At 26.7% G+C, this 25,786-nt stretch overlaps 2 protein-coding genes and 2 long non-coding RNA genes across 5 annotated transcripts; 2 read left to right on the forward strand and 2 right to left on the reverse strand.

Moving 5' to 3' along the window:
- Positions 1–2,480: 2,480 nt before the first annotated feature.
- LOC135924242 (THAP domain-containing protein 3-like) lies at positions 2,481–5,119 on the reverse strand. Its single transcript, XM_065459294.1, has 5 exons — positions 5,040–5,119; positions 2,949–3,144; positions 2,796–2,900; positions 2,669–2,740; positions 2,481–2,567 (listed from the first exon to the last, which is right to left on the reverse strand). The coding sequence occupies exons 1-5, from the start codon at positions 5,117–5,119 to the stop codon at positions 2,481–2,483; spliced, it is 540 nt and encodes a 179-aa protein (XP_065315366.1).
- A 5,277-nt stretch (positions 5,120–10,396) lies between these two features.
- On the forward strand, positions 10,397–12,521 carry LOC135924243 (uncharacterized). Its single transcript, XM_065459295.1, has 3 exons — positions 10,397–10,450; positions 10,505–10,844; positions 10,885–12,521. Exons 1-3 carry the CDS (start codon positions 10,397–10,399, stop codon positions 12,519–12,521), a joined length of 2,031 nt encoding a protein of 676 aa, XP_065315367.1.
- Positions 12,522–12,645: 124 nt separating this feature from the next.
- LOC135925319 (uncharacterized) lies at positions 12,646–13,048 on the forward strand. Its single transcript, XR_010571615.1, has 3 exons — positions 12,646–12,760; positions 12,801–12,890; positions 12,934–13,048. It is a non-coding gene; the product is annotated as an uncharacterized LOC135925319 (long non-coding RNA).
- Positions 13,049–14,188: 1,140 nt separating this feature from the next.
- Positions 14,189–15,215, reverse strand: LOC135923985 (uncharacterized). 2 transcript variants are annotated; one of them, XR_010571315.1, is made up of 4 exons: positions 15,090–15,215; positions 14,788–15,035; positions 14,695–14,745; positions 14,189–14,649 (listed from the first exon to the last, which is right to left on the reverse strand). It is a non-coding gene; the product is annotated as an uncharacterized LOC135923985 (long non-coding RNA). The 2 variants fall into 2 exon arrangements; XR_010571316.1 differs by having other exon boundaries at positions 14,189–14,633; positions 14,676–14,745.
- Between the last annotated feature and the right edge of the window lie 10,571 nt (positions 15,216–25,786).

The following is a 25,786-nucleotide window of genomic DNA, read 5'->3' on the forward strand; positions in this document are numbered from 1 at the left end:
AATCACTATGCCTACCAATGACATATAATAATACCTAGACTGACGATTCATTCATTAAAGTACGTATGAATGCAAATCAGCTGGAGACGCCATTGACGCCATGTTGGTTACATCGATGATAAAATTTATAATATAAAAAAATATAATGAATATCAATTATAATATCCTATAAAATATTCCATGGATATTCTTAACTATTTAGCAGAAATTCATGCAAAATTAAGGGAATCAATTAAAATATCCTCATGACTATTCTGATGTATTAAGCAGAAATTCATGCAAAATTAAGGATCAATTAAAATATCCTTTCAAATATTCTGGATAAATTATGATTTTACAATAATATTTATAATATAAAAATAAATGCTTAGCTTCAGATACATTCTTAATAATATAACATTTTTTTTACATATTATAAATAAATATGTAGTATTTATTAAAGTATTATTTTGTTTAATCTTCTTAAAGTCCAATTCAAAATGATTTTTATATTATTCATAATATTTATTATGATTAAAGAAATGAAATACTTATGAATTTAATATTTCAAGGAGTTAAATTGAATCTTATTAACTATTTAACATTTATCAACCATATCGCAGTTATGGAGAAAATTTAAACCATTTTTACTTTTATTAGGATATCCTTACCCATGTAAAATCTTGATCTCTTGGTATTTATTTTTTCCAATTAGTTTTATTTTATTTATTATTTTTAATAAGTTTTTATCATTCCTTTTTGTAATATTCAATTTTTTATGTTTATTATATTTATTATTGATTTACTATATTTCTTAGGATAAATTCTGTATTGCAAACAAGAGATATATTGCATACAACTTGTTCTTCCTTACATTATATTATCCAGTTTATTTTATCAATAAAACAATTATCATTAATATATTTTTTTTTCAAACAGATAAAATAAAGATTAATAAAAATAAAATATTTTAAGACCTCATTTATGAAAAATGACCTTAATTTTAGATCAATTTAGCTTACTCTTATCTCTTTATTTTTAGAAGAATGCACATATTAATTATATGGTGAAAATCAATAATTTTTCAAGATACTAAAGCCTCTAATAAGATTAAATGTTGTATCATTACAAGAAATAGTTTATTATAAATTAGAAAATAGATATAATGTACCATAAATTACGAAATTCATTAATATAGCATCCATATTTTATTATAAATTAGAAAATAGATATAATGTACGATAAATTACAAAATTCATTAATATATAGCAAATTTAAATATATACAGTCATAATATAAATTAAAAAAGATCATGTGCCAATATATTTATTGTCCTGCGAATAGAATGGTTTTCGTCAACTTCTGCCGAATATTGATATTTGAATTTTTGTTATGTTTATCTGCATAATGATATAACCTTATGTTTATATAGCGTTCCACTATTAATGTAATTAATATTTGGTAATGACTGAATGTAGCCTCCTGGTTTAGCATATGATCTACCAGATCATCAAAAATGTTTGTTTCCATTGCTTTTGAAATGACAAATGATACTATGCATTTAAATATAAATGACTTTTTTATTTGATTATTCTTCTCAAAAATACGAAATGCACTTTCTGCTAGTTGACATAATTTAGATACGGAAATAAAGCTTTGCTTGTCTCAGGTAGAGATTCGGAAGGTTTTATTATATTATCAAAATTTATATCTCCATGAAACACTTTTTTATCCCAATGAATATGTCGCCGAATAGACATTTCATCAAGGCTTAAAATAGTAAATAATTGTACATGCGAATTTGATTGAAATGTTTTAATCCTTTTGAAGGAAGAATCTAAAAAACCTAAATAAAATTATTATAATTATAAATTATATAAATATATTAATTTTAAACCTGGCCTTATTTCTATTTGCTGGCTCCAAGATCTCAGGGTGAATAAAAATGTAATGTGGAAGCAAATTGTTTCTTTGGCTGCTATATTTTATTCTCCGAGGATTATTTAATCCTCCACTATGCACGTGGGTTTTAATCAAAGATAAAGGAAGTCCAGTAAAAAAATCCTCTAGTACATCTTCCCCTTCACCATTTATCAAATGTTTACTTTTCAATTTTTTCATTAGAGATTGTAAATTTAAAATTTTTTATTTCGTCTATTTTCTCTATCAGAAGATGCCCTCATTTTTTTTCGTAACTTTTGAATATATATCTGTTGATATCTCACTTTCCGTGTTAAGGATGGTATATTTGCAGCATGTAAATGATCATCTCAATATTTGGGAAATGTAACTACATTATTATTTGGATCTTTACTATTATTTACAGTTAATAATTTTGTTGAGTCAGTGTTTACACAAAGAAGTTTATTGCTAAGTATATCCTATTAATATTTTTTGAAAAGGTATTCATTCAGGTTAGTGGTTCATTAATATTTAGTAAAAACTCATTTTAATTTTCATCGTTAATCAATAAAATTAAATAAATAAATTACATCAATATTTTAATATAGACTTACATGGTTTATTTCTCTAACTGATTCATCTAAACACCCACACTCAAGAGTATTATGATAGCTGGTAGATGTTTTCTTAAATAAAATATTATTTGTATAATAATATAAATATATTGCTATCCATTAAATCAAAACATATCACTGATGTATATAGTAATTTAATAAATATGGCTCACTGGGCTATTATCTCTAACAGGCTCTTCCAACCCTTCCACTTCTAGAGTATTAATTGATATTTCTAATTTTTTCTTAAATATTAATAATAAAATTTTATTGATCTTTTATAAAGTAATAATATTTTACCTTTTTAGCTAAAGAGTAAATATTAGTAGCATAAGTATGATCATTTTTTTCTATATAGTTAAAATATGTAGGAGTATTATTTGTATTCGATGGAATATTTGTTATCTTAAAAAAATATAATATTTAAAATAAATATATATTCAATATTTATACATCCTGAAGGGGTCTGGAAATAAAAATGGATGGTACAGATCCTTCCTTTAGAATAGCATTCCCTGAATGTGAGGGCATAAAACATTCAGGTTTGAAATGGGCTCCACAAAGCTTTGAAAACTTATTAGGAGTGAAATTTTCCTTATTCATTGCCTTTATCCATTTTGATAATAAAATTTCATTCTTGATAGGGAATCTTAAAAAAAATAATATTAATGTCTTAAATTAAGAAAAGAATCTTATAAAATAATAAATTAAAATATATAACCTATGAAAAGAAATTTTTTTATTAGAAGTTAAGCTTGTATTCTTGCATGAAGTACAGCGACTCATATCAATCTATCTTTAAATAAAAAACGATAATTATTAATTGAAGATATAGACAATTAAGGATAATTTTAGATGTAATTTTATCAAATAAAGGTAGGGCTGGCTAATTAGATAAATATATATGGGTAGACTAGAACTAGACAGATAGATAAAGTATAAATATATTATTATTTTTTTATAGTTATATTTATTTTCTTATATAATGTTAAATAAAAAAATAAAAATAATAGATATAAATCAGAGTTGTTAAACGCTATTTTTAAAAGTAGCGCGCTACCGTAATAGCTATTTGTCAAAAAAAGTAGCGCGCTACCGCTTTCGCTATTTGTCAAAAAAAGTAGCGCGCTATTAGCTACTTTTTTTCAAAAGTAGCTTTAGCTACTTTTAAGCTACTTTTATAAAAAAAAATTTAGAAACAAATGAAACAAATTTTTTTTATTTTTTTTTTGCTTATAATGTAAATGTATAATAAATAATATATAAAAATCAACATTTATAAATATAAAAATATAGTTAGTATAATATAAAAAAATAAGCAATATAAATAAATATTTATTTTAATTTGTTGCATTTTAATAATAATATCATTTCAATATTATCATCCCCAAGTCTAGAGCGACGATCAGAAAGTATAAGCTTTGCTTTACTTAATAATCTCTCGACACTAGCACTTGAGGGCAAGGGGGTATTAAATTTCATATATAAATTTTTAATATATGAAAAATTATCAAAAATATTCATCTCAATATTTTTTGATTGAAAAAAAAGATCAATTGGATTTTCTATTAAATCATCTTTAATTTCAAAAAAATTATTTGAGGATGTCTTCGTGGTAGATACTCGGCAATCTCTGTTTGTTGGAGTAAGAATATTCAGCTTCGCCATTAGCCTATCTTATTTATAATTTAATATAAATTATGATAATCATAATATTACTAAATTATGTGTGTATTTAGTTAATAAAAATTCTATAAATAATGTGAAATATTAAAATACTAAATATTTTATAGATTAAATAATAACCATTCCATTCTGATAAAAATCATAACCTAAAATAAATATTATAAATAAATTTGTGATATAACCTAAATGCCTTCAGGTAGTTAGACCCATTATCAGTAACCATCTTGCAAACTTTATTATGAATCCTAAAAGACTTGTGGATGTCAATAATTTTATTTGCAAGTACGTCATATGTCTGGCATCCTATAATCCTTTTAAGGGCTAAGGCTACAGATCTTCTTTTTAAAGTCCTAGGGTCTAACTATTAGAGCATCTTTCATCACTTTGAAGTTGTCGGCTATTTTATTCATAAGTGTCTGGCGACATAAAACTGTTGTGCCAGGGGATAAAGTTTTAATCATCAGAGTAAATGATGGATTATCAACCAAAGACACTGGCTGAACTGTGTCAATAATAAAATCAACAATAACTTTATCAACCAATTTTTGTGAAATATTGGTATGTTTATTATCAGTTAATTTGGTTTGGATAGTATCTCTTTTTGAATGAAGATTCTCCTATACCAAATTTTTTTATATGTTTCTCTATTTCCTTATAGCAATTGGCGTGAACAGTCTAATAAAATAAATAATATTATAATGTAAAAATAACAATTTACCTTTAGGTGTTTCTTCAGGTTATAGCTACTCGATTGATTTGATGATATATTTTTTTTACATTTTAAGCACATGAATTTGAATCCAGATTTTGTTTAATATTTATTTTAAAAAATTTTTCAAATTTAGGGAATGGAAAAACGTTATTAGAGCTATTAATTCCATTGAATCTTCCATATCTGAATCACTTTCAAGGATTTGGATATCCATGGACGATGCCATTTTAGATTATTAACACAGATTGAAAATATAAATTAAAAATTGAAAATATATTTAAATTTCAAAATTAAATAATAAATTATAAAAATTATAATTAATTATGATATTATATTTAAATTTTCATGTTTATACTTACATTCATTATATTTTTTAAAAGTAGCGAAGTAGCGCGCTACTTAGCTACTTTTAAAAAAAGTAGCGCGCTAAAAAATTAAATAATTTAAAAAAAATAGCGGCTATTAGCTATAGCTACCAAAAAAGATAGCGCGCTAAGTAGCGCGCTACTTTAACAACTCTGATATAAATAAACTATTATTATATATGATGAATGATAATTATCAAAAAAAATATTATTTTATTTTATATTTTTATATAATTTTATTCCTTATTTAATATAAAATTATAAACTTGGATAACCATTTCATAAAATTTTTATGTCAGCCTGGACATTTTTAGATATTTGAAAATTTAGAGCTAAAATTCTTATTTATACGGGAATGACTAAAATACGCGTCCCCAAAAACTACGCGTCCCTACGCGTCCCCGGTCAAAACGACTTATTTTTATTATTATTAATAGGAAATCTTATTAAGCTTTATAAGATGAGTTAGAAAATGTTTTTTTTAATTTAAAAAAAATACGGTAACTATATAAAATTTACAAAAATTTATTTTTTTAAAAAATAAACTACGCGTCCCTACGCGTCCCCGGTCAAAATACAGTTTTTTTAAAAAAATCAAAACGGATTCATATTTAGCTCATTAAAAGAATACAGAATATGTAAATATTATATTTTAAACTATTTTATAACTTAGTGATTTTTTCAAAAAACACTTTTTTTTTCAAAAACACTACGCGTCCCCGGTCAAAAAACCTTTTTTTTAAAAAAATAAAAGCAGATTCATGTTTAGCTTTTTAAGGAGATTCAGAAAATGGTATTAATAAAAAAAAATTTTTTTTTGGCTAAACTACGCGTCCCTACGCGTCCCCGGTCAAAATACAGTTTTTTTTAAAAAATCAAAACAGATTCATATTTAGCTCATTAAAAGAAAACAGAATATGTAAATATTATATTTTAAACTATTTTATAACTTAGTGATTTTTTCAAAAAACACTTTTTTCGAAAACACTACGCGTCCCAGGTCAAAAAACTGTTTTTTTTAAAAAATAAAAGCAGATTCATGTTTAGCTTTTCAAGGAGATTCAGAATAATTTTGGTAGTTGAGAATTCAAATAAAATATTTAAAAAAGCCATTGTCTAGCCCATATTTAAAATTAAAAAATTTTCAAGGATATCTATTTTAAATTTTACCCAAGTTGATTTCTATCATAAATGTAAATTATGATATTTCTAATACCCTTACATTGCAACATTTTTACCTTTTTTTCTCCTAAATATTAATATTTTTATGAAATATATTAATAAAGCATATTTAGTATCGTATACACCTAACTAATTAGTAATTACCCATCAACCCCGTCATTCTGATTAAATTAAATTAATTTTATAAAAAAAAATTTTTAATATATATATATACAAATATATCAAAATATAAAATGGACGGGGGGGCTCAATGGTTAGAACGTATGCCTTCCGAACGATAAGTTGCGAGTTCGAATCCCGTATTAGCGAGATAATAATAGCTCTCGATTTATTTAACATTAAGATGATAGGAAAGTTGATAGAAAAAAAAAATTTTAACATTAGGAGATAGGAAAGTGAAATTAACGTTAAGAAGATAGGTAAGTTGATAGAAAAAAAATTAACATTACCAAGATACGAAAACGTTCATTGATTACATTTATAGATAGATATATATCATATTAAATCAATGTGTTAAAAAGCTATATTAAATCAATGTGTTAAAAAGCTAAAAAATCAAACAAAGTTGAATGTTCTAAATCTGATTGATGAATTAGAAAATATTATAAAGGTAAAAAGGCATATAAAAATAAATATATTATATTATTATATAAACTATAAATAGATATCGAAGATGAAAACAACATCATATTATAGTTTGGTCAATGATTGAAATTGGAAAACTAAATCGTGATACGTCGGAAACAACATTCTATAAAGACTACCGTGATTGAAACACCCACATTATTTTACAACAAACGAATATTTACATTTTTTTACCTATTACGATTGTATATAATAATATGTAATATAAATGGTATTTTATTAAAAAATATGTTTTAGTAATCTTATTATATTAATAAATTGTATATTTCTTGAAATAATAAATGGTATATTTATCTGATTAATAAAATTATTTGTTTTATAAATTTGGTGAATATAGTAGGAGAGACTGCGGTTAGTCTATTTTTTTACATAATATAAAAAATAAAATATGATTAGATACCGAAAACAATACTTTATAAAGGGGCCTTATAAAAAATTTTAAGAATATATTTATTTTTTTTAAATTTTATTTTTTGTAAAAATCAAATATATGTCTAACAATCCCCAATAGCGGGGTGAGGCAAACCACTTCAAGGGGCTTCCTAAACCATTGGTTTTTTAAGGCCATAATAAATTGAAATGTATTTTTATTTATTAATAATGATACAAATAGAATAATTTTGTTGTATTGTAGTATATATCATATACTTATAAATTGAGGCTTATTTTATATAAAAATTGAAACTTAATTTTGGTTAATTTAATAAACATTTTGGACATAAAAAATAAAGATCTTAAGGAGAGATTATGATAGCATAAATCCTAAACACCAATTATAAAATAGACATGAATTGCCTTTACAAGATTTTAAAATTTTTTTCATTATTAACTGCTTTAATTGACTTGTATGGTTTAGCAAGCGCCGCTAGCTCTAAATTGACAAATTATGATTGAAATATTATCTAGATATAATAAATACACATTGAACATTTCCAAATTATAGAAGAGTGTTTAAAATTAACTATAAAATTTAATTTACATATAAATGATTATATATTATAATTAAAATTCTATCATGTAAAAATCTTTTGAAAACTTCATCAAAATTTTATTTCTTAAATAAAATTTTTAATAATTTAATATTTCAAAAGATTTTTTGTCTATAGATGTAAACTAATAAAAACTATATTAGGATATTTAATTTTGAAATGAGATTAAGTGTTTGCCAAGCCCGGGGTCCTAACCCCAGTCTCCCATATACAAAACATATAAAATGATAAATTTTAACTATTAATGTAAGATTAGAAAGTTATTTTAAAAAACTTATTACTAACATAAATGAAAAATAAATTATAATTATAATATTTTCTAATTCATCAATCAGATTTAGAACACTCAACTTTGTTTGATTTTTTAGTTTTTTAACACATTGATTTAATATAGCTTTTTAACACATTGATTTAATATGATATATATCTATCTATCTATAAATGTAATCAATGAACGTTTTCGTATCTTGGTAATGTTAATTTTTTTTCTATCAACTTACCTATCTTCTTAACGTTAATTTCACTTTCCTATCTCCTAATGTTAAAATTTTTTTTTTCTATCAACTTTCCTATCATCTTAATGTTAAATAAATCGAGAGCTATTATTATCTCGCTAATGTTAAAAAATTTTTTTTTAAATTTTTTATGGCAATACGGGATTCGAACTCGCAACTTATCGTTCGGAAGGCATACGTTCTAACCATTGAGCCCCCCCGTCCATTTTATATTTTGATATATTTGTATATATATATATTAAAAATTTTTTTTTATAAAATTAATTTAATTTAATCAGAATGACGGGGTTGATGGGTAATTACTAATTAGTTAGGTGTATACGATACTAAATATGCTTTATTAATATATTTCATAAAAATATTAATATTTAGGAGAAAAAGAGGTAAAAATGTTGCAATGTAAGGGTATTAGAAATATCATAATTTACATTTATGATAGAAATCAACTTGGGTAAAATTTAAAATAGATATCCTTGAAAATTTTTTAATTTTAAATATGGGCTAGACATTGGCTTTTTTAAATATTTTATTTGAATTCTCAACTACCAAAATTATTCTGAATCTCCTTGAAAAGCTAAACATGAATCTGCTTTTATTTTAAAAAAAAAACAGTTTTTTGACCTGGGACGCGTAGTGTTTTCGAAAAAAGTGTTTTTTGAAAAAATCACTAAGTTATAAAATAGTTTAAAATATAATATTTACATATTCTGTATTCTTTTAATGAGCTAAATATGAATCTGTTTTGATTTTTTAAAAAAAACTGTATTTTGACCGCGGACGCGTAGGGACGCGTAGTTTAGCCAAAAAAAAATTTTTTTTTTATTAATACCATTTTCTGAATCTCCTTAAAAAGCTAAACATGAATCTGCTTTTATTTTTTAAAAAAAAAGGTTTTTTGACCGGGGACGCGTAGTGTTTTTGAAAAAAAAAAGTGTTTTTTGAAAAAATCACTAAGTTATAAAATAGTTTAAAATATAATATTTACATATTCTGTATTCTTTTAATGAGCTAAATATGAATCCGTTTTGATTTTTTAAAAAAAACTGTATTTTGACCGGGGACGCGTAGGGACGCGTAGGGACGCGTAGTTTATTTTTTAAAAAAATAAATTTTTGTAAATTTTATATAGTTACCGTATTTTTTTTAAATTAAAAAAAACATTTTCTAACTCATCTTATAAAGCTTAATAAGATTTCCTATTAATATTAATAAAAATAAATCGTTTTGACCGGGGACGCGTAGGGACGCGTAGGGACGCGTAGTTTTCGGGGACGCGTATTTTAGTCATTCCCTATTTATACTGTATAAAAATATATTACAATATGTACATTTATTTCTATTTTCAGAGCTATGTAAATAGAATACTAAATTTAAAAATAATAGTTAATTAACAAAAATCAGATTTAAATTTTTATAACTTTTGGGCTAAGCATTATACAATTTTTATATATTTTAAAAACAACCTTCAAAATAAAACAATTTCTAAATCTTGAGTTATAAAATTGATACTTACCTAAGCCCTAGATTGACTTATAATATGAATATTCTTATATAATCTTCTCTATAGGTATATAATTGCACGGCCGTGACTAGAGCTAGCACCCGTGATATTTAGTAAAATATACTAAAGCTAACACCATGATAATTAATAACATTTTATCACGTGACAATTCATTTTCATATGATAACCCGCTTAATTTAAAAATATTTTTTAATGTTTCTATTTTTTGAATTAGACAAAGTTAGTAATAATTTTTGTAAATTGATTAATTAAATATTAAAATTTTATTTATAGATATGCCTATAGATGTATAGAACCTCCATAGTCCATACAAGCAATTCAAATTCGGAATTAGACAAAGTTAGTAATAATTTTTGTAAATTGATTAATTAAATATTAAAATTTTATTTACAGATGATACATTTAGGAGCAATATTTTCATCATATGATTCACTTAGTAGCATTATTAAAGAATATGAGCAGTCATGCCTAGTTAATTTATATATTGCAAGGTCTACATTGTTAAAAGCTCCCCATCCTGAAGAGCTCATAAATCTTTTTAAATATCAAAAGGTTTATTATTCTTGTAAATATGGGGGATCCATACAAAAAAATCGCTCAAAAAATATAAGGAATACTTCAACATTTCGTAAAATGTGCTCTTTTAAATTTACAGTGTGTCTAAAATACAAAGATACTACCCACTTCCTACAAATTGTGACTATGGTCAATAAACATACAAACCATGATTTAGGTAAAATTTTACATAATAAATTTATAATAATCATAATTAGATAAAAATACATTTGAATCTCTTCCTAAACAAAGAGTACTTTCTCTTGAAGAGAGAGAATCAGTTGAAAAGTACTTAAACTTAAAAGCTAACAAGCTAAAAATACAAGAATCCATGCTTAAATTAGGAAAAAATATCACCCTTAAAGATATTCACAATTTACAAACTAATATTAATAAATCAAAGTGTAATGATTTAGCCAGCATTTTCCAGCTGCTTAAAGGAAATAAAGGATCTATTGTTGAGGTCACTGAAGAAAATGATATTCTATTAGGAATTTTTTTTCAAGATGAGATGATGCAACATAATCTCAAAAGATATCCAGAGGTTATGTTTGTGGATGCAACCTACAAGCTAAATAATTATGGGATGCCTCTCTTCATTACCTTAATAATTGATGGAAATGGTGAATCACAAATAGTGTCACTTTGGCTTGTACAAAGTGAAAGCTATAAATGTGTAAAAAAAATGTGTGATATTATGAAATATCATAATAATAATTTAACAAAGCTTGAAGTTATTGTGGCTGATAAAGATATGGCAGATAGAAGTGCCTTCTATGAAAGTTTCCCAGCAGTAAATATTCACATATGTATTTTTCATGCTTTGAGGATATTTAAAAGAGAGATTACAGCTGAAAAGAGAAAAATTACTACATCTGAAGTTAAAACAGTGCTGGAAATACTAGGAAAAATGGTATACAGTAAGACTGAAGATGTATACAATTATCTTTACGAGAAACTTATAGATTTAAAATTGCCCTTAGTTTCTTTGTATTTTAATACACATTGGCACTTTATTAGAAAAGAATGGGTGATATATTGGAGAAATGAGTCACCACATCTGCTCAATTTTACTAACAATCGTTTAGAATCTCTTAATCAAAAAATTAAAAGAGTTGTAAATAAATATTCTCCTTTAAATGATCTTTTTTCAGATTTATCAACAGTAGTTAGTTCTCAAGCCTTTGAAAGGCATCACAGAAATATAATGTGTATTGAGAGGCTACCATGTGTCACCTACGCATGTTATACTCCAGAAAATTTGTATTCAATTCTTTTAACACCATATGCCTTTAAAATTATTTTAAATGAAATCTCATTTCATAATCAAATACATCTATTAAATATTGATACTATTTTAAACCATGCGTTGGTCTGTGAAAAGGGTGTAGAATTTAAAATTACACTAAAATCATGTGCATGTGGCTTTTTGACTTGCATAAAGCTGCCTTGTCGCCACATATTAGCACTTCATGCTGCCTTAAAATTGGATATTTATCTTAATCATCTCTGTGGAGAGAGGTGGACTAAAAAATATACACAGGATAGCTCAATATTGTCACCTGAAGATTCTTCTCTGTCTCAGTCATATTTAAACATTTCCCAACATCATGATTTTCCATGCACAAAAAATTTGTCAACCAATGAAAAATTTAAACAAGTTCAAAGAATATTGATGCCCTTTTCAAGTTTAACATCTCAGCTTCCTCAAGAAATTTTTGATGTATTTATCGAAAAACTAAAAAAACTTGATAGTATAGTTCAAGCTGGAAAATATTTTGATATCATTGAAGTGAATCAAAGTATATTTCCCAATCCCATAGTTATTCCAAAGATAAACATTATACAAGGTTAGATTATATTTTATATAAATAAATTTTTAAATATGGAATATAGATACAAATGTAATAATCCCTATCATAAAATCAATATCAATTATTCCTAAGACTGAGAAAATTGTAGATATTGATGAAACTCTCCAAAAATTAAAAAGTATCAAACTACCACTCAAAATGAAAAAAAAAGGTAGATCCAGAAAATCTGATTTATCAGTAATAGGAATTTCAAATAAAAAGGGGAAATTATCATCATCAAGTAACATAATTAAATTTTATATAATAAATTCAAATTATAGATAAGATATTACCAATTAAAATGGGCATCCACTCACAACCAAATTTAACACTTGTCGAAAACCCAAAATTGAGCTCTATTTTATCATCAAGTTACAAAATTAAATTTTATATATAATAAATTAATAATTCTAGACAGCAAAATAATATTACCTATCAAAATGGGCCTATACTCACAACCAAATAAGACTTTTGTTAAAAATGCAATGACAAAAGATACTAACAATATACCCCAAACCTTAAAATTTACTCTTATTTGTTGTAATATACAAAATTATTTTTTAGTAAATAAAGCACATTCTAATACCAATCAAAAGGGTTGTATTCCATTTTTAGAAAATTACCTACCTAGACCAAATGTGATATGTATGATTATGAGATTTTATATTCTATTATAAAATTAAATTTTAGTGGATCAAATTGCACATAAATATAGACCTCTCAAAACTTCATTCAGTACTTTTAAATTTATAATGTGACAATAATGATTTTAACTTTTTTAGAAAAAATTCAATCTACACAAGATCCAATATTCATTTTTCAGCCAACAACATCGGAATGGAAAAAATATCATTCTGAAATTTTAGGCCTAACCTTAAATGCACCTCAAAATTCTCAAAATTTAACATCCACAAACTTAGGGGATCCCGATAAGGTCGACCAAGTCCTAGGTGATGGAAATTGTTTATTCAGGTATTTTATATTATCACTTAAATTATCTTACTAATTCTTATTATAGATGTATTAGCAAGGAGATTAGCAATAATGAGGAATATCATGAGATGATCAGGATGGCTATTATTTCTTTTATGATGCATCATTCCAACTACTTTTCTGGATTTATAGGGATAAAAACTACTGATTACATTGTGAAGAATAAAATGGGCTGCAGTGGCACATGGGCAACAGATGTGGAAATTGCATGTGTCTCAACATTGCTTCAAACAAGAGTGTTTGTTTTTTATAATGACAAATGGCTTGCCTTTGACCCTTTATTTATTATTCCTGAAATAAAAAAATTTTTCTGTTGCATTTATATAAAGAATAAAAATTATAATTTAGTTTTGTCCTGTAAATGATATATTTATATATATAACCATTTTATGAGAATATTTTTTTTAGTCTTATTTTTTTACTATAAAAGTTTTAGTTATCTATTTATATTTATACACAAAAGTAATTTTTATATTTTTTTTTACTATAAATACATCTTTATAAATATTTAGTCTATATACACAAATAAAAGTACATTATTATACACTATTTGAAGTTATTTTTTTTAGCCAATATACTAATACATATTCTCCAATACAAATAAATAGCAAAGAAATATATTTAACAAAAAAGATATATACCTTTTAGATTTTATCTTTTATTTGTTATCATTTAAAATTAAGTTATGTAAATTAAAATAATAGAAAAATTAGCAGAACCATCTTGTCAGTTTATAAATGTGTAAAATACTTAGAAAAATTTTATTTTTGGGTATTGGTCTCTGATAAAAATTGTAAATATCATTATTGGTTGTATGGCTTAAAACTTTTTATATTAAAACAAATTAAGAAAATAAGCAAAAAAATGTTTTGGTTCTTTTTATATTTAAATTTTAAGTTTGGGACAAAACAATTAGAGTATGAAAAAAATGGGCTATGATTGAGCTAAAAAAAATTAGGCCAGATTGGTTACATTCTTTTAAATTAACATGATAAAATTCAAAATTTATTACAAATTGTTTATATTTTATTGGCACATATAAATATTTTACAATTAATGGTTATTGTAACTATATATAAATGAACAATCTTTTGTGAATTTGAATTGCTTGTATGGAGGTTCTATTTATAAGCATATCTATAAATAAAATTTTAATATTTTACAATTAATGGTTATTGTAACTATATATAAATGAACAATCTTTTGTGAATTTGAATTGCTTGTATGGAGGTTCTATTTATAAGCATATCTATAAATAAAATTTTAATATTTTACAATCAATGGTTATTGTAACTATATATAAATGAACAATCTTTTGTGAATTTGAATTGCTTGTATGGAGGTTCTATACATTTATAAGAATAATAAACCTTTTGATATTTAAAAAGATTTATGAGCTCTTCAGGATGGGAGTTTAATGTAGACCTTGCAATATATAAATTAACTAGGCATGACTGCTCATATTCTTTAATAATGCTACTAAGTGAATCACATGATGAAAATATTGCTCCTAAATGTATCATCTGTAAATAAAATTTTAATATTTAATTAATCAATTTACAAAAATTATTACTAACTTTGTCTAATTCCGAATTTGAATTGCTTGTATGGACTATGGAGGTTCTATACATCTATAGGCATATCTATAAATAAAATTTTAATATTTAATTAATCAATTTACAAAAATTATTACTAACTTTGTCTAATTCAAAAAATAGAAACATTAAAATATATTTTTAAATTAAGCGGGTTATCATATGAAAATGAATTGTCACATGATAAAATGTTATTAATTATCATGGTGTTAGCTTTAGTATATTTTACTAAATATCACGGGTGTTAGCTTTAGTATATTTTACTAAATATCACGGGCGTTAGCTCTAGTCACGGCCTAATTGCACACAGCAAATAATATGGCCGAGGATAGGTGCAACCCATTTGCAAATATATTTGATGCTATTGACAATCATTTAGATGGCAAATATAATGATGGATAAGTGCAACCCAGTTGCAAATACATTTGATGCTTTTGACAATCTTTTAGATGGCAAATATAATCACGATAGTTGCATCCTAATTTCAAATATAAATATAGATAATGACAAAAAATATGCTAATTTTAATGTGGGAAAATTTAATAAAATTTTAAAATGAATAATAAAAATTAATAATATATAACACCTTATGAATTGGGATCTAACTAAAATTCTTCTATGAATTCCTTATAATATCAAATCTTCTAATTACTTTTTATCTTTAAATAATAGATACATACCTAAAAGTGTTTCATAGTTTAAAATAAATAGCTGATATTATTCTAATAAAAATATGATCCTTCACTTATAATTTCAAATTTTTCCTACATTTATATTATTTGGGATCTAAATTCTTCCTTATATCAAATCTTCAGTAGATTCTTATTTTATTTTTAAAGATAGATACATACCTAAAAGTGTGTCAGGGTTAGCTGATATTATTCTAATAAAAATATAGATCTTTCATTTATAATTTCAAATTATTCCTACTCTTATATTACTCTAATTGTTTCAAGTTTTTTAGGCAAAAATTTTTGAAATTTGGCTTTAATAATAAATTAGAATTTATAAAGTGCTCTTATATTCTTAAAAATTATATTTCAGTCAAATTAATGAAGATAAAAGAAATTAAAATTACTATAAATAATTATTTAGGGTATAGTATAGGAAAAAGTGTTATTATCCTTCAAAAAAGCTTTATTTTGCTCTAATTCTAACATAAATCAAATAAAAATAAAGATAAAATCAAGTCAACAAATTCAATTGAAATTATTTTATTCATAAAATTTCATTTACAACTGTAAATCTAATAAATACATAAATAATTATAATCATTTAATAATTAAAATATAAAATGCGAATAAAATTTCATTTACAACTGTAATACATAAATAATTATAATCATTTAAAAATTAAAATATAAAATGCGAATAAAAATAAATTTAACAATTTAAACAATACCAATAAGTATTTTTTTTTTTTTTGATTTTATGACATTTAAAATGAAACCAGGACAAGCAAAAATAATTTGATATATCAGTGGTGAATCTATTAAAAATATCATAGTTTTATTTAAAAATATTAATTTACCTTGAATTTTATTAAATTATTTGAGCCAAACTTGTATATTGAATAATTTGATATCAGAATCAGTGGTAAATCTATTAAAAATATCATAGTTTTATTTAAAAATATTAATTTACCTTAAATTTTATTAAATTATTTGAGCCAAACTTGTATATTGAATAATTTGATATCAGAATCAGTGGTGAATCTATTAAAAATATCATAGTTTTATTTAAAAATATTAATTTACCTTGAATTTTATTAAATTATTTGAACCAAACTTGTATATTGAATAATTTGACATCAGAATCAGTGGTGAATCTATTAAAAATATTATAGTTTTATTTAAAAATATTAATTTACCTTGAATTTTATTAAATTATTTGAGCCAAACTTGTATATTGAATAATTTGATATCAGAATCAGTGGTCAATCTATTTAAAATATCATATAATTTTATTTAAAAATATTATTTTTCCATTTGAAAGAATAATGGTTGAATTTGTATATGTTTGTAATTGGCGGGGAAAAAAGGGGGTGCATCCTTTGCGTAACAAATATGGTGTTTATGGCGTCTCTAGCTGATTTGCATTTATACATGCTTAAAAAGGCATTTTAATGAATGAATCGTCAGTCTAGGTATTATTATATGTCATTGATGCCTACACAATAACGGGTATGTCAAGATTATTCTCGTCTTACTATATTACCATGAATAACTCAAGTTTGACCCCTATAACGGACACATACCTTGCATTCCGAAAGGCCAGCATCATAATTTAAGCTATGAAGGATCCTCTCGCCCTCCGATATTATGCCGATATGCCAGTCTACACAGACGCTTCTAATTCGCATATTGGCATCTGCATCTGGGAAATTGAGCTCAAATCCATTTCCTATAATGAAGCAAGTTTATTATTCAATATTCCTTCTCATGCAATACAACATATCAACGCAAAGGAAGACCTAGCAGCAGGAATGGGCGCTATTCTAGCCCTTAGCAGCGGGCAACGACCCATGATATTTACTGACTCAACAGTTACATATTACTCCTACAAGAAAGATGGCTCGCGCTCTCCATCCATCGAAATAGTCATCACCCAAGTCCTCGAGAAAATAGGTCTTACCCATTTCACCAGTCTGTCACAGAACATTCAATGGATACCCTCCGAGGATAATCCTGCAGACGAACCACCAAGGGTATGGATGGCTCAAAGGGAACATCTAGATCTATTTGGTGACCGTATCCTTACCGGACAGCTGACTCTTCAACAAGAAGAAACATCACTATTTGGAGTAGAATCCTCAGTCAGTACTCCGTCCCTCCTATCAAACTTACCCAGTATGAACACTACGATATCTTACCACTGGGACCAGATCTCAATCAACTCTACCGACCTTCTCAATTAAATCAAATATAACAAAACAATATAAACCATCAGAACGAATCATTCCCTCTATTTATTTGTATAAATACTTATTATATCTGGTTATATCAATGATTCATTGGGTTATATACTCATTATTGTTTTTCTTTTATATTTGTGTTATATAAAATTTGATTTAATAAAGCCTTAGGGATGCCAAAGGCATAAAGGCCAAGGCATCCAGTTACTTCCACTTTCCTGCAAATAGGAGTTAGTTACAAGGAAGTAACAGAAATGTTGACTGGGGCGATTTTCATTGATGAACTGGGGTTGCTTGATGAGAGATATATCAAGTGCATGAAAATCCTGAATGGGTTTTGCGGTCACGTAATCATTTTTGACTCAGCCCATGTGATTAACCTCTTGTACTCCAGGTGATTCATTCAAAGGAATCAATTTTATCACGCTCTTGATGTCACTTGGCTCCGCGGTGTCTTCCTTTAGACCTAGATTGTAAATATTTTCTATAGTCATAGAGCTCCTGGCCACTTTCCTGACATCTTTGGAATTCGAAGATACTCTCACTTTCTCAATAATTCGCTAAATGTCATTGAATTTGCATTCTTTATTGAGTCGTGCTACGCGCGTGACCCAAGCCGAGAAAGTCTCGTCCTTGCCTTGAATGGTAGCATAAAATAATGATAGTTTAGCGTTCTCAGTCTTTGACGGATGTTGTAGCTTGAATTTGCCAAGCAGAGCGATTGGGTCTTGGAAGTCTGCCTCAGTGCAAATTGCTCCAATGTTATTGAATTCGTCATCTGAAAGACTTCGGAGAAACCAAGCAGCCTTTTCTCCGTTGGAGATCTTGCTGGTTTCGAAGAAATTCTGCAATTTCCCTATGTAGGCGCTGTCATAGCTACTAAATTTGGGGAAATCCAGTTTGACGTATTCAGTCATATATGTGGAATTGTTCAAAGCATCCATCATAAGAGAATTATAATCGATTAAGTCGTAAAATAGAATAGATATACATTGAAAAATCAAGATCGAATTTTAAGATAATACCTACGCAATGTTCGGACGTAAATTGGTCACCATGTAAGAATTTTATAAAATCCTCGTTCATATTTTATTTTATTCATAATTTACATTTTATTTTTAATGATAAATTACATTTTATTTTATTCCTCTTAAACAAAAACAATTCTTCCTTTTATATCTTTTTCTTAACAATAAAAAAATAACCAATTATGTGAAATACAAATTGATATATAAAAAAATGTAAAGTTAAAATGATATAAAGAAAATGTTAATATAAATTTTTACCGATTAAACTTAAATACAAATTGATATCAAAAAAATGTAACGTTAAAATAATATATTAATATAAAATTTTGTCCGAAATATATTTTTCTATTATTTAACAGTGTGAATTAATGTATCATTAGCGGAGTTAGAAATTTTCTTTGGGGGAGGGGGTTCATAACTCTAGATGCCTGGGTGCTAGACCCTCCGCTAACGGGCCTTCAGCACTTTTTAGGATATTATTAATTTTAATCAACACAAAATTGGACATTTCAAAATTTTTGTTATAGATTATTATTCAAATTATTATGTTTTTAAATTGTTTTATAAGATAATATATATATAATAATATAACTAGAGGATAAAAAAATGGTAAAATCGCTCTATTTTAGCTTATTTTCAAAGACTAATAACTCAAAATATTAAACAGGTAAATATCGACTGAGCCTTAGGATTTCGCTAATAGATGTCTGATCCTTTGTGCTATCTATGAGAAAAATCTTAAGGCCTGCATAATATTTTTTTGGATAAATTACTGGGTTAGCCATTTTTAAAAATATGAAAAATGGAGTAGCATCACTACCTTCAGATTGTTTTACATATCAACTAGTTAACCAGATTAATGGAACTATATTAATATATTAAATTTATAAAAAAAATTATCTAAAAAAAATTCAAAAAGAATATATAGCCAAAAAACAAAAACTAATTTATTAAAAAAAATTTCTCAACTTTTATATAACATCACATGAGCATACTAATAAATTTATAAAAATTGTTTGCTGTAAAAATTAATACTTTTATTATAGAATTATTATAATACAATTCATCGACCAAATCTATATATTGCAAACAATCATACTCACAAATAAAACTTTCTGCTATCCTTTGTAATGTAATTTAAAAGGTTTAGCTATTTCAGCAAGCTCATAATGCCATAATAATTAATTCATTGTATAATAATGGAGGTTTTAATTGAATTTATTATCTAAAAATAAATTCTTTCTATTCACAAAATATCGATAGTTGGTAGTAGAGATAGATTAATTTAAGTTATTATTTATTAATTCTCTGAAAAGAGTATCAATAAATTAAAAGGGTGAAAATAATAATAGAGAGACACCCCCGCCGAAAGCGGCGAGGGGGGGGGGTAGGCAAAGGTTTTTGAAGGGGGTTGACATCCAGTAAAAATATGGTCATGTAGACGCTGCTACTACCAACTATCGATATTTTGTGAATATAAAGAATTTATTTTTTAGATAATAAATTCAATTAAAACCTCCATTATTTACAATGAATTAATTATTATGCCATTATGAGCTTGCTGAAATATCTAAACCTTTTAAATGTAATTTAAAAGGATAGTTTATTTAGAAAACAATGTATATGATTGTTTGCAATATAGATTTGGTCGACGAATTGTATTACAATAATACTATAATAAAAGTATTAATTTTTACAGCAATAAATTTTGCCCTATTTCATCTGAAAATATAATAGATAACCCCCAAAAATTTATCCTACCCCCATTAAAGCAGCTTACCCCCTACCCCCTCAAAAAAATAGGATACAAACTGTTCCAACCCCTCCCGCTCATGTAGACGCTGGGTAGTAGAGATAGATTAATTTAAGTAATCCTTATAAATTCTTTGAAAAGAGTATCAATAAATAAATAGGTGAAAATAATGATAAAGAGACACCGCCGCCAAATGGGGGCGAGAATTTTTTAGGGGGGTAGGCAAAGGTTTTTGAAGGGGGTTTGCATCCAGTGAAAATCCTGTCATGTAGACGCTGATTTGACTAGAAATTGGAAAATGGTAGATAAATATTACGCCACTAAAAATTTGAAAATAATAAGTAAATATCACGCCGGAAAACTTAAATAGAAATTAATTGATAAAATCACTTAGTAGGTGAATGTAATAAATAAATGTAACTAAATATTTAATATGAGATAGGAATATATATTAACAAATATAAATTAATATAGACAAAATATTTTTGAAAAATATATCCGGCATCTGCATTTTTTGGCTTGGGAGGGGGGAGGGGGGGGATTTGTCCCCTGCCTCCTCCTGCTGCGTACTTGCCTGGCACAAATGATAATAAACTATGATGATAATAACAACTGAGTATGAAGGCAGCTTATTATAGGAGTTGATAATAAGAATTCAAAATGGGTATGACTAAATACTGCATTGCTAAACTGCATTGCTAAACTGCATTGCTAAACTGCATTGCTAAACTGCATTGCTAAACTGCATTGCTAAACTGCATTGCTAAACTGCATTGCTAAACTGCATTGCTAAACTGCATTGCTAAACTGCATTGCTAAACTGCATTGCTAAACTGCATTGCTAAACAGCATTGCTAAAATACATTGCTAAATAATAATCATTCAAAATTTGATTATATAATATTTTTTTAAATATAATTTTCAGAAACATATTTTTTAATGTACATAAATCAATTTTTTATTAAGTTAAAAATTGAGATTAAATAAGCTCCGTGAAGTTGGCCGAACGATTGGAAGCACTAACGATGAATCATATGTCATTTTTTAGTGCTTCGTTAGTGCTTGTTAGTGCTTCAATCCGTATAGTAGCCGAATTTAAGGAAAAAAAGTTATAAGCAAAAATAAAAATTTGTGCCAACTTCACGCTTAAAAGTCGATTGGAAGCACTAACGATGAAACTTATATCATTCTTTAGTGCTTCGTTAGTAGAGGTTAGTGCTTCAATCCATTTTGTAGCCGAATCTATAAATCAGCTCCGTGAAGTTGGCCGAACGATTCGAAGCACTAACGATGAATAATATGTCATTTTTTAGTGCTTCGTTAGTGCTTGTTAGTGCTTCAATCCGTATAGTAGCCGAATTTAAGGAAAAAAAGTTATAAGCAAAAATAAAAATTTGTGCCAACTTCACGTTTAAAAGTCGATTTGAAGCACTAACGATGAAATTTATATCATTCTTTAGTGCTTCGTTAGTAGAGGTTAGTGCTTCAATCCATTATGTAGCCGAATTTATGAATAAAAAGTTATTCACTAAAAAAACAAAAATAAACAAATAATGGTGACGTGCCAAAACAAAAACTATAGGAGTACTAAACATCCGGTTTTCGCCATTATTTAGTGCTTAATTAGTGTATTTAAATTCCGTTATTAATTTACTTAACCGCGATATAAAAAAAAGTTATAAGCTAAATAAAAACAATGACGTCACGATTTAGGCGTGAAGTTGGCCGAACCTTTGGAAGCACTAACGATGAAAATTATATCATTTTTTAGTGCTTCGTTAGTAGAGGTTAGTGCTTCAATCAGTTCCGTAGCCGACTTTAAGAATAAAAAGTTATTCACGAAAAAAACAAAAATAAACAAATAATGGCGACGTGCCAAAACAAAAACTATAGGAGTACTATACATCCGGTTTTCGCCATTATTTAGTGCTTAATTAGTAAATTTGAATTCCATAATTAATTTGGTTAACCGTCTTTATAAAAAATTGTAATACGTAAAGAAATGTTTAGGAGGTCAAATTTTGGTCAGAAAATTTTGAAAGCACTAACAATGAAATTTATATAATTCTTTAGAGCTTCCTTAGTATAGGTTAGTGCTTCAATCAGTTTAATAGCCTAATTTAAAATAAAAAGTTATTAACAAAATAAACAAAAAATCTAACAGCGACAAACATTTTATTTTCACCATTATTTAGTACTTATTTTGTAAAATTTAAACCAAAATTAGTTTGATTAAAAACCCCAAGTAATTAAAAAATGCATATTGTCTTTTTGCACTTAACCTATCAATTGTTTCCGTAGATCATCTGTCATATTTGAGTAATATAATGTTTCAGAAGCTTATATATATTAAGGTTCCCAAAATACATGAATAGCTATAACCAAGTTACAAAATATTATTTCCACTACTGCCTAAATGGGTCCATTGAACCCCATTCTTGTGTAATTATTATATAATTTTTATTATTTTATTGTAACAACTACATTCTTTCTCCAGCATCTATTATTCTGAGGTGTCATTGAATGATATGGTTAAAAACATTCTCAGAAAATTTTTTTTCTTAATTCAAATTGTTCTTTTTACATAGTTTTATTTTATTCGAAAAAATTACGCATATATTTATTTCTAACATAAATTTTAGTTATATTAAGATCACAATATTATAAAGTACCCGTCGAACCGTGCTCAAACCTAATTTTTTTTAAATAAATCGGGTTCGGGCCTAATATTTTTAAAAAAAGGGCCAGATAGAGTTGGGCCTACAAATTTTTTTAAATATATCTAAATTTATCAATTATATATTAAATTTTCTTTGTAAAATAAAAATATTTGATTTTATTTATAGAAACTAGTCAACATATAACATATGTCTTTTATTTTGAGTAATTTTAAAAATTATTTTCTATATTTAAATAAATTAGGGGATGACCGGGCTGGGTCGGTAAATTTTTTTTAAAAAATTTCTGGTTCAGGCCAGACCGGCAAAACTTTTTTAAAAAAATTTCGGACCGCGCCGGGTTTGAAAAATTAGGTCCGATGCAGATCACTAATACTTATGCAGGAATTCTGAGAGTTCCTGATTCGATAAATTACTTACATATTAATCCTTCAAATTTTCTGACACCTTTCTCGACGCCTAAGAAAATTTTAGACGAAAACATTAAAAAATTATATTCGATTCATAAATTTGACGTTCGTCTTTATTAAAGTTTTATTAAAAAATTTTTTTAAAAAATTATATCAAAATGTTTTTTACAATAATTATGGAAAGTTATTTAACTATATATAAGAATGTTTCACATTATGGAAATGTGTTACATACTATAAAAATTTACAAGTATTCAAAATTTTTTGAGTAATATAAAAAATTAACCACAGAATTTCCCACATGTGATTAATAAATCAACACCGCTGTAAACCATATAAAAAATAAAAGCCTAACAGCTGTACACATTACAAACAATCTTGAACCATCAAATTTATCTCAAGTAGATGGTTTAAGATCTGATGGTATGACAACCATACCTTGGGCCCTCGGCAAATCACTCATTGGGACTACACGTGTGTCTCATCATTTTCTTCAAACATAAATTTCAATTTAATAACACTGGCAGAAATTAAAAGACAAACAAATACAAAAATTTTAAAAACTTCATATTCACTCCAGTAGTGACTTCTACTAACGGGCATTTTTTGCCTTCAACATTTATGTTTTTAAAAAATCTGCGTAGTAAAATACGACTTTTCACAGAATTTTATTTAATTTCTTTTTTATACCAAGGATTCTTTACGCACTTCGGTCAACTCCAATTTTTAAATATCCTATTCCTCTCCAAACTTACGAAAAAGGAATAAAGGACTTAACCGAAAAAATAGTAAATATCAGATTCAACGAAACTGCTTGGGCCCAAGCACTTCTTCCAACCAAATTTGGTGGTCTCGGCATCAGATCTCCACTTGACTTAGCAACAACTACTTTCATATCGAGTAGTCTCTTGACAAAGCCAATAACCACCGCCCATAATTCTAAAGAAGACCTTTCCTTAATCGTTGCTATGGATATTTGGAAAACAAGGATCAATGCTGATTCTCATCCCCCCACAACCCATAAACAGAAAGACTGGGATGCACCAGTGGTTGCTCGCTGCGTTGAAACTCTCTTATCTAGCATGCAATCTACCGACCGCACCCTATTCTCTTCCTTGCTCAATGGTACGGGACATGAGTTTCTTGAGGCCATCCCATCTACCAATCTTCAGCTTCAACTATCCAACAATGAATTTACCCATGCCATCGGCATTCGTCTAAATTGTTCCATCACTCACCCCCACATCTGCTCAGGGTGCAACTCGCCAGTTGACTCGAAGGGTAGACATAGTTTACATTGTCGCTCCTGCAATGGTCGATTCATCAGACACAAGCAATGTAATACAATCATCCAACATGCTCTGAAATCCGCCCAAATTCCTTCCACGTTAGAACCACAGGGTCTTTTTAGATCTGACGGTAAACGTCCTGATGGGATCTCTCAAATCCCATTTAGGAGAGGCCAACTTTTGGTATGGGACTATTCCTGTATTGACCCCTTGGCCCCATCCAACCACGCCATCAACATCCTTGACCAGAAGGAACAACTTAAAATTTCTAAATACACAGAAATAATAAACGATCATTGCTTCATCCCAATCATATCAACCACTCTTGGCACCTTCGGCAAACTCGCCTTAGCATTTTTCAAAAAATTAGGATCACAAATCAGCAAACTCTCAGAAGAACCCCGAGAGGGTTTTTTCTTCGTCAACGATTATCCATAGCGATTCACAAAGCAAATTATATCAGTTTCTATGGTAGCCTTCTAGCCAAAGAGCTATCATAGACAACGCTTACGTCCCTTTTTCATTTTTGTTTCCCTGCGTCACACCATCTCCGTTCTTTTTTTTAAATAGTAATATTATATATTTTTCAAACATTTTTAATTATACAA

The sequence above is a fragment of the Gordionus sp. m RMFG-2023 genome, chromosome 2 (assembly GCF_954871325.1).
Source record: "Gordionus sp. m RMFG-2023 chromosome 2, tfGorSpeb1-WG-v2, whole genome shotgun sequence".
Taxonomy (NCBI): Eukaryota; Metazoa; Nematomorpha; class Gordioida; order Chordodea; family Parachordodidae; genus Gordionus; species Gordionus sp. m RMFG-2023.